The sequence below is a fragment of the Gouania willdenowi genome, chromosome 9, assembly GCF_900634775.1.
Source record: "Gouania willdenowi chromosome 9, fGouWil2.1, whole genome shotgun sequence".
Classification (NCBI taxonomy): Eukaryota; Metazoa; Chordata; class Actinopteri; order Blenniiformes; family Gobiesocidae; genus Gouania; species Gouania willdenowi.
The window spans coordinates 36,352,734-36,363,188 of NC_041052.1; the positions used below are offsets into that span (position 1 = coordinate 36,352,734).

Consider the following 10,455-nt stretch of genomic DNA (forward strand, 5'->3'; position numbering starts at 1 on the left):
GTATACTTTCCATGTCTTTTGTCTTCCTCTTTCTGGAAGGTTGGTTAACTCACCCTCCCAATACACATTGGCCAGACACGACGACACACACACACACAGACACACACACACACACACACACACACACACACACACACACACACACACACACACACACACACACACACACACACACACGTTTCTACGCTCATCTCCTTTTCCTTTGAACTAACCCCCTCTCTGCTTTTGCATCCTCACCTCTTCGGGGGGTGGGGGAGGAAGTGGAATTGGGTAAAAACGTGTGTGAAGTGTAATGCTGAGTCAGTCTCGTGTTGCTCCCTTTGGTCAAAGGGATCTCCTTTTTGCCAAGGAGAGATCCCTTTGATTACCCTGTCTGTACCTTTTTTTATTTAGTTTAGAATAGAATCATTTTGTATTACTTCATCATCCCTCCAGAATGGTCTTCATCATTTATCACCGCAGAGTGTGTTTTCAAGTCAAAGACGAGGTATCCGTAAATTTCACCGTAACACGCCTCACAGCTAGAAGGTTTCGAGTTAAACCCTGGGGTGGATATTTTGGTTCTTTCTTTGTGGAGTTTGCATGTTCTCCCCATGCTCATGTGGGTTTTCTCTGGGCACTTTGTTTTCTTCCCACCATCAAAAAATGCGGTGTGTTGATTGGCTATTGGCTTATTGTTCTTCAGCCTTCATCACGATCCAGCCTTATCTGCTCGTTAGGAAAGTTATTGACTGTTTGGGCCTTGATAACGGACGGTATTGCTGGTTTCCTTACGATTAGGACACAGAGTGAGAGTAAATAGAGAACTCTGACTGGTCTGTAACATCCACTGGATGTGTTTTATCTTTATCCTTCCTTTATGTGACTACAGGAGCACATGTGGTAATCACCATATTATACAGTTTGCAGATGTTACTGTCAGCTTTGGCTTGTTGAACAGTGAGGAACTCTCTCATGGTCCTGTCACTGATTATTTTACAACCTGGTGTTAGGAATCTTTCTCATCAATGAATGTGTCCAAGACAAAAGACATGCTGTTTTATTTTAGAATCTCTCCTTCTTCTTCTGTCAGCACTATTATCAACGGTCAGAACATTTAATTGGTGGAGTCAAATAAGTACTTAGGCACCATTATTGATAACAAATTGAATTTTGAGCAAAACATGAATACAGTGGATAAGAAAAGCCAACAGTGCCTCTTCTTTCTCAGACAGCTGGGTAAATTCTAGGTTCACAGGTCCTTGTAAATCATGTTTTATTGAGCCAGTGCTCACCTTTTCTTTTATCTGTTAGTTTCAATCTTTAAACATGAAAAACACAAATGTCCTTGAGGGTAGTTGGAATCTGGGTGTGACTCAGGTAAACAATGATCATCATAATAATGATGATAGAAATGATATCGATTAGAACATGAACTGAAAATACAAAGGTCAGTGTTGGTCCCACACCAGGGGGGAGATGACAGGAAATGATAAAAACTATAGAAATAAATCTATTCAGGGGCCACAAAATAATGTTTCATTCACTTGTATTTATAAAATGAGATTCTTTGAAATGTGTGCAATCACTCATTCATTCCATTATTATGATCTATAGTTGTTTTTAAATAGTATTCTGAGCAAAGGGGTACAGTACTTGGAATCAGAAATGAGAGAATGGGGTACTTGAACCATACCAGTTTGAGAACCACTGACCTTAGCCTCTCTAACTACATTCATCATCACCAACATTTCAATAAAGACCTTTTGACTTTAAAGTAAGGCTGGGACAAAGTTTAAAATTTTTCTAGCTTTTCTTCACTAAATTTGGCCTCAAATTACTATTGATCTGCCATTGATCTGAGTTAATACAACAACACAGTCTGTCAATCAGTTGATCACCACCATTTTAAGATGAACTACTGAGCATCATCCAGCAGGTCTGAGTAGCGCTGTGTAACGCACACTCATATGTGAACATTGTGCCATCACTGCGTAAATTACCTACTGATCAGCTGATTCTGGCTTGACATCAAAGCGACACCAAAGTTTATTGACTGTCAAAACATGGAGAGAAACACACAGGAGCTCACTGGAGGTGTGCGTCCAAAGTGACATCCATGGAGGTCCGCGCACAGCGACTCTCTGGCTCTGCACCGCAGCGGACACACCTACAAGACTCCACACGGGCTTCAGGCATCCAGCTTTTTCTCCCTCTCACACACACACACACACACACACACACACACACACACACACACACACACACACACACACACACACACACACACACACACTTTACTCACTTTATTTTCTCATTCAGTGGCTTTTAATATGGACTATTGTTTTATTTGAATCATTTTCTTATACTAGAAAGGTTAACTGGAGCCTTTTTTTCCATATCTGCTATGTTTTGTGTCAACATTTTCTACAGCTGATCTCTGTGTGTGTGTTTGCACCTGCTTGTCAGTCTTACTATTTTCCTGTGTCACCGCAAACAGTTCCAGATTTGATGAATTGCTTTGCTCCCACTGCACTAATTTATTTGCATGTCCTCCTCCCATTTTTTTGCTCGCTTTGTAAGTTCCACCTACTATACATATTCATCAAAGGGAAACGCGCTAAATGGACTGAGGGCGCATTGTAACGTGCAGCAGCCACGCTCTCCTGATTCCCTGGAGTTTGTACGGCTTATTAGTGTGTGGGGTAGTGTTTGCACATGTTTTAATACCACTAAACCTTTAGTGAATCCAACCCTTAATTCCTGTGGCCTCCAGCTTACCAGCGCCCAGATACTGGTGCATTTTTCTCCAGGGGGGGCTACAACTCCAAAATAGATACGGACCAAAAACAGGTTTTGTGTAGCTTTGAACAAATAAGTAAGGACAATTGCAGTTACAGAACTGCTTTCAAACTAACCACATTTATTGTTATTGACCCCATAAACAAGTAAGAACAAATATAGTATATAGTAGTAGTATATACCAGTGGTTCTCAAACTTTTTTTGGCTCAAGTACCCCCTTTCTCTCATTTCTGAATCCATGTACCCCCTTATGTCCAACTACAGATCATAATGATGGAATGAATGAGTGATAACACACATTTTAAAGAATCTCATTTTGTAAATAAGTGGAAAGAAGCAGTATTTAGTGCCTCATGAATAGATTTATTTCTATAGTTTTTATCATTTATGGTCATCTGCTTCCTGATGTGGGACCAGGAGAATGATCCTCGTTTTTTCAGATAATGTTCTAATCAGTATCATTTCTATCATCATTTTGTGGATTTTCAATGTCAATGTGTGTGTTTCTGGTTTCATTTTGTGTATTTTGTTTTTGTGTGTGGTTGGTATTATTTAAATTATTCCATCTCAGTCTGTTTCTTATGTCATTTTGAATGTTTCTCTCGTATGTTTGTGTAATTTGTAGCAATATGTCTGTTGTCGTTTTGTGTTGCTGGTAATAGTAAGTATTTTATTTTAATCTCAGATTTTGTTGTTGGTTGTCTGTTCTTTTTATTATTCAGTATATTTTTCTCTTATTTGGTGTTTTTATTGTCATTTTGTGAATTGCTGGTAAAATTTATCAGTATTATCATTTTGAACTAAAGAAATAAACATAAAACCCCATATTTTTAATGCTTTCATTTGTTGATTTTCCTTCTCTCTCTCTTTCTCTCTCAAGTACCCCTTGTAGTGCCATTGCATACACCTAGGGGTACACGTACCACAACTTGAGAAACTCTGGTATATACAATAGAGTGAGTGCGCGTCAGAGTTATTATACTTTTTGAAATTTAATTTGTTTTGTATTTAAATTTTGATTTTCAGATTTACCTTTTTTTTCTCCAGTTTTAGTTAGTTTAACTAGTAATTAAATAAAAACAAGGGTGAAAAATGAAGTGGTAAATAACTATACATAATTTAAGATGTATTTAAGATGTGAAAAAATATAATTTAAGACCTAGTTTACAAAATATGGACATATTCAAGATTTGAAATCATCAAATGTCGTTTATTCATGTTTCTTTACCTTCTCTGAAAGTGCTTTAAAAGGGTCCTACCTGTGTTTATCCATGCTGAGTCAGCAGGTGGGCAGGGAAAGCAGAATTATTTAATTTCTCTTTCTTCATTTTACTTCTCCTTAACGTCACACGGTTTCACCTGTCAAAGCCACTTTATGACGGACCATTGTGACGTCAGCCCCTCCCTTCAACTCTGCACAGCCACAGAAAGTCTCTGGGCGCAGGTAAACTGCGCCCAGAGTCACTCCATTGACTTGTATTGAAGAGGCGTTACTGTGAATGCAAAACTTTGAACGAGAGTGGACGTAAAGATTTTTGCGCCCTAAACAGGAAACACGTCATCACCAATCAGACACAGATGAACGAAACAACTTCACAGATTATCATTATTGTCTATATAATATTTATTCGGATTATCTAAATACATATATACATTTGTTTCGTAGTATTTTTAATTCATTAAAATGCGGCGCCCTCTGTTGACCAGCCGCCAATATTACGTACTCTATTTTCTTTTAAATATTACTATTTCCTTGGGTGAAACTCCCAAGGTGCGTTGTCACTACTAACAATTCCCCCATCTCGCCACAATAAGAAATGTCATGACAATGTTAAAGTACATGACAGGTTTCTTTAAAAATCCAAGTGTGCCATTCTTGTGTGCTTCTCCCAATGGCCTTGTTTCTTGTGATTGTTGTGGTGTTGGTGTAATTCAAGTGAAATGTCCATTTTGTGTGAAAAGTGACAAGGTAGAAAGTGTGTCATATTTGGAGGACAGCGAAGGGAAACTGGAATCTGCCTTGCACGTAGCCCTAATACCTAAAAGGTAAATAAAAATAAATAGCAAAAATATTAATGGGGAAGAGGGAGTACCGTATTTCTCGGACTACAAGGCGCACTTAAAATCCTTTAATTTTCTCAAAAATGGACAGTGCGCCTTATAATCAGGTGCGCCTTATGTATGAAATTAATATGTCAAAATGTTTTAGTACAACTTTGGTAAACTATGAAGCTGCACTGTTCAATGGATTTTTGGCACTTTAGGGCTACCGTAGTCAGGCGCCTCGTGGAGTGATATGTACCTGTACTGTGCTTCAACATACTGAACTGAAAAAGTGAGTGTATTGTTCTGTATTTTATGTGTTAAACCTGAACAATGTTGAGAGTTATTATTAATGAGTTGAATACAGTTTGACTAATCAGACAATTTTTTTTTCACTTAATGCGTCTTAATAATAATAATAAAAACAAACCGGTGCACCTTTTGTATGAAAATAAACACAGTCAGACCCATTCATTGATAGTGCGGCTTATAGTCCAAAAAATACGTTTGTTGTAATGATAATGAAGCAGTGATGTTTATGTATGTACTCAGTAGAAATTGTAGCTGGTACCCCAACAATTAGCTAACAAACAAATATACAAGTTTAGGCACGGTTGCGACAACAGTGTTGTTCTTCCAATAGCCAATCTTTAAGATATTTGGTAAAAGGTCAGAGTCGCGAGTTTACGTATTACGTTTGATATTGAATTCCAGTTGTAAGAAGCACGAACAGAAAACGTGGCTTGACTAAATGCACTCTTTCTAAAAGGAATTCCACAGTCACCTCTAGAACCAGCTCTTGTGGATCTGTTTGAGTTTTTTCCCCACAATATCTTGTAATGGAGAATGTGCTTTGCCATGGAAGATCTTATGAATCAAGACAACATCTGTGTTTACCAGGGTTGTCCAGCTTAAGCGCTCATGTTTTTTTTAATATCCGACAGTGATGTTAAGTTTTTGGTTTTTTATCCAATACTTTCAGAGCTTGTTTATAAACTGTTTCAATTGGCTTTAGTGTCGTCTTACAGACCAATGCCCAACTTGTTACACAATAGGACATGTGTGACAAGATCATAGTATCAAAATAAAATTTTGCTGACTCCGGAGTTTGTTTCTAATAAACCTAAAGTTGGACAAGGTAAACTTAATTCTATTCGCAGCATTTTTTATCTGTCATTTAAAAAGAATTTGAGTCGAGAGTGATTCCTAGGTATTTAAACTGTTGTACCACCTCAATTCTTTTACCTTGGACAGAAACGTTGAGATCATTGTCAGTATTTGCTCTTTTTGAGAAGTCCATACACACAGTCTTGGATATGTTCAAGTATAGTTGGGATTTCTCTAAAACATCCATTGGGTTTCAACCCCTAGAGGGCAGTCACTGACATTTTACAACTAAATATGACAAACTGAAATACTTTGACTAAAAAGTTAAGAGTTGGACCAGGATCAATCATCAGCACTACTTCATACCCAAATACATTTGTATTCAGCAGAAAAAAGTGGGTTTGGGTTTAGTTATTCTTTAATTATCAGTTATGCGATTACAATTGTAATTGACCCCAACTCAGATGTCATGTATGCTTAAACACAGGATTTAAAGGAATGTGATTTATTTAAATTAAATAAGTGCAGATAAAAAGAATAGAAAAGGTTAATAATGAGATGAACCCCCCCTCAGCCGTAGAGTCAGGTAGATGGTGCTCATCTCTTGGACTCCGTAATCCTCCAGTTTTCCGACCACCATCTCCTTCCCTTCGTGGATGAGCCTTTGCTGGTCCTTGGCGACTCCCTCTTTCTTCTGGACCTGGGTCTTGAACTCCTCCACACTCTCCCCCGCTTTGATTTCGTAGGTCTTTGTCTGTCCCTTCTCGGTGCGGAGGAACACTTGGACCGGGGCGGGCTGGGTGACCAGCAGTGCCACCTGGGTGCCGGACTGCAGGCCGTAGTCACACAGACGCCGGCGGTCGTCGGTTAAAACGATCCTCTGCTCTCCATATACTGCCAGGCTCTGGCTTTGCCGGTGGACCCCCATCTGACTCTGGATCCGGTCCTTCAGGGCACCCACCGTGTCCTCAGGCTTCATCCTGAGGGTGTGGGTGGTCCCGTCCAGCATTTTTACCACTATGTCCATCCCCATAGTAATCTGCTAAAAATAAAAAAGTATGAATTATATTCTATGGGGCACCGATTGTAAAGTTGCGCATGCTAAAATAAACAGCAACTTTTAGCAACAAACATTTTAAAAACAAGTGAAATTTTCTATGTTAATTTTTAGCATATTCACAGCAGTAATTGTCAATGTCATATATTGAATCTAAATGTTAATTCTAAATCTAAATGTTAAATATGAACATTGAAATTTTTTTTCGATGTTCAATTTAAATGTTCGTTTGTGTCAATGAGCTTTTAATTTGATACTTCCACTGAATTTGCATTTTAGCTAAATATTTAGTTCCATCTGTGAGATTTAACATTTCAATTTAGATTTAATATTTATATTTAACATTAATATTGTATTTTTATGAGAAAAGCAAATATCACAAATATTGCTGTACATCTGGTCAAAAGTAACATTAAAATAAAATAAAATAATAAATAAATAAATAATAAAATAAAAGAAATAAATCACAAACGTTTGTTAAACATGGTTTGTTGCTGAATGTGTCAAAAAGTTGCTGTTTATTTTTTACAATCGGCAACCTATACATATTCTATCTCCCTCAGACAAAACAACAGTGATATATAAAGATAAACATTTAAAACCTACCTTGTGGTTTGGTTAAAAACTGTGAAGTAAAGCTTGTAGAGTTTCCAAAGTGTTGATCTGATGATGCTCGCAGCTGTTTCCCAGTGCACACCAGTATAAATACTGTCTCACTTTCACGACACGCCTTTTATTTGTTCGCTAAGTTTCGTTTTTCCTCTCAGCTTCACACAAGCTTTCAGTTTCCATTCTCCAAACATGAGTCATCAGGTTTACGTCTATAATAAATAAAATCTAAATCTAAAATAAATATTTTCTATCAAAGAAAAAAAAGTGCTCAAATGCTAAAAAAATATTTGAGACCCAAATAATTGCAGTTGAACACTTTTTTTGTTTGATTGAAAATGATTTTTTCATTAACAACTTTTTTTAAAATTATGTATATATATATATATATATATATATACACATATACATATACACATATATATACATATATATATACACATATATATACATATATATACTGTATATATACATATATATATGTATATATATATACATATACATATATATATATACATATATTTTTATTGAAGTAATTTTTTTGTATTTGGGCCATATTATGGGTAGTACATTTGTCTCTTTCTTATTAAATGAAAAATAAATAAAAACTAAAACATTTCTATCAAAGAAAAGTTTCAAATATTTCATTTTATTTATTTTTTTGCATTTGAACACTTTTTTCTTTGATAAAAAATATTTGTTTTTCATTGAAGTAAACTTTTTTTTTAAATTTAATATATTAAACATTTGTTTTTTAATTGAATAATCAAGACACAATTCTACCTCCATATTTTTCCTATTATTTTGTTGTCATTTTGTGCACATGTCTGTAACTATATGTTTAATTTTTTGTGGGAAATTAGATTGAGGACCACACTCACTTTCAGGCCCTGTAAAAAACACAAGTAACAAACATCTGCTGACATTAGTTACTGTCTGTATGCATACAACAATGTCCACTTTTAAATATCAAGTGTCATCAGTTGAATTCAGGTAAGGACAAACACTGTTTGAGAAACAGTATGTTATCATCTGCAGCGTCACAGGTACAAGGTGTGACAACTACCTCATACATTCTTTCCAAGTGACTAATAGAATAAAAAACCAAAGTCTATACACACGTTTAGTTTCATTTATTTATTTTTGTCACAATGTTTCACCTGTTTCATAGGTTCACTATTGCCAAGTTATCAACTATTATTTATGTTTTATTCACTGAGCACCATTTTCCTCCACGTTACTTGCTTATAACCTCAACAATACTGGATTGATATGTTTGTCCCATTATGAATATTCAGGTGTGCATTAAGAAAAATGACAAATCAATTAATACAGGACAGGATTTTGTGCAATTTTGTGTTTATGTAGTTATTTTGTATATTTTTGTGTATCAATATGTCATTTTGTGTGTTTTTAGTGCATTTCGAGTAATTACGTGTATTTTTGTTGTTTTGTATATTTCTCTGTCATTAATATTTTAGTTGTTTTTTTAGAGTCAATTTGTGTACTTTTCCATCGTCTGGGGTTTTGCTTTATAATAAAGATATTCAGATTTTTATGTTATCAAAAAGACAAGACGTCCTTTTCCAGAAGGTTTTCAAAGCTGCTTTCAAATAATTCCCACATATCTTCTAGTTAATAATTAGTTCAGGTACTAATATTTACATTTAAAAATGTATATATGAACTGGCATGAAATCCAACTAATTAGGGGCGCTGTGGCAGAGTAGAAATGTTGTATTTATGTATGTTTTTTCTTTCTTTCTTATTTTAAGTTATACCTGAGAAAACCTCCTGTACAGCTGAGACAGAAATTAAGGAAAAAGTAAGAAATAATACTTTAAATGTAAGGTTTATGTGGTCATTTTGTACATTTCTGTCATTTTGGGTATTTTTGTAGTTATCTTGTTTGTTTTAAGAGTAATTTTATGGATTTTTGGTGTCATTTTGTACATTTTCCAGTTGTTTATTTGTAGTCATCTTGTTTTTTATGGAGTAATTTGGTGTTTTTTTTTTTTTTTGTTTTTTTATTTTGCGTATTCTTGTTTTGTTAATTGTTGCCCATATCTGCTCTAAGGTGCAGGAGTTGAGTGATGGAATATTGAACAGCACACCTCGTAAAAACAGGGTAAAAACAGGGTAAAAACTGAAAATTACCTTTAGCTTTGGATTTTTAAAATGGAAGTTTCTTATATAAATAAGAAATAGAGAGGCCGACACAATCAACCATAAACGGACAGCGTTTCTTTATTTTCTATTAAAAAACCAAACTAAGTCTCTGAAGTTCTTTATAGTCAAACCAGCGTAACTTTAAATGCAAATCAAAATACATTTCATTAAGAGAAGAAAAGTCTCTTTGGAAGTAGGTGATATTCCCAATAATTTCACTACACAAACCAGATGATTTCTCGTTTGTGGGGGCAGAATATCAATATTAACTCACTCAGTGCCATTGACGAGATAGCTCGTCATTTCAAATCCAAACGCTCAGTGCCACTGACGAGATAACTCGTCATTTGCATTTTTTCACGGGGATTACTAGAAAACACCCTGGCAGAGGTTCCTCATCAATATCTGAGCTGTGGGGTGTTGTAGTGACCAACTGTGTCCTGAAGATGGCAGCAGTACACCTTTAGATGAGAGATTAGCCACTGATGCTACGCAATGCTATGCAAAGCAGGAAGAAGCAGGAAAAGAAGGGAGATTATGGCGCAACAGAGTGATATTGTGAAGTATCCAGCAGCTCACAACACCACATACTAACACAGAACATGTATGGACCTGAGTGGATTATTGATAATGTTGTGATTGTGAGATAAAACCATCAACTAACCGGGCCAAACGGGTCATCCCTGCGT

The 10,455-nt window shown here is 35.8% G+C and overlaps 1 protein-coding gene across 2 annotated transcripts; it reads right to left on the bottom strand.

The window, feature by feature from the left end:
• Positions 1-6,479: 6,479 nt before the first annotated feature.
• Positions 6,480-7,787, bottom strand: LOC114469952 (polyubiquitin-like). 2 transcript variants are annotated; one of them, XM_028457885.1, is made up of 2 exons: positions 7,596-7,787; positions 6,480-6,971 (listed from the first exon to the last, which is right to left on the bottom strand). In XM_028457885.1, exon 2 carries the CDS (start codon positions 6,963-6,965, stop codon positions 6,480-6,482), a length of 486 nt encoding a protein of 161 aa, XP_028313686.1. In that variant the 5' UTR covers positions 6,966-6,971; positions 7,596-7,787. The 2 variants fall into 2 exon arrangements, with proteins under 2 accessions (XP_028313686.1, XP_028313685.1); XM_028457884.1 differs by having other exon boundaries at positions 6,480-6,974.
• Between the last annotated feature and the right edge of the window lie 2,668 nt (positions 7,788-10,455).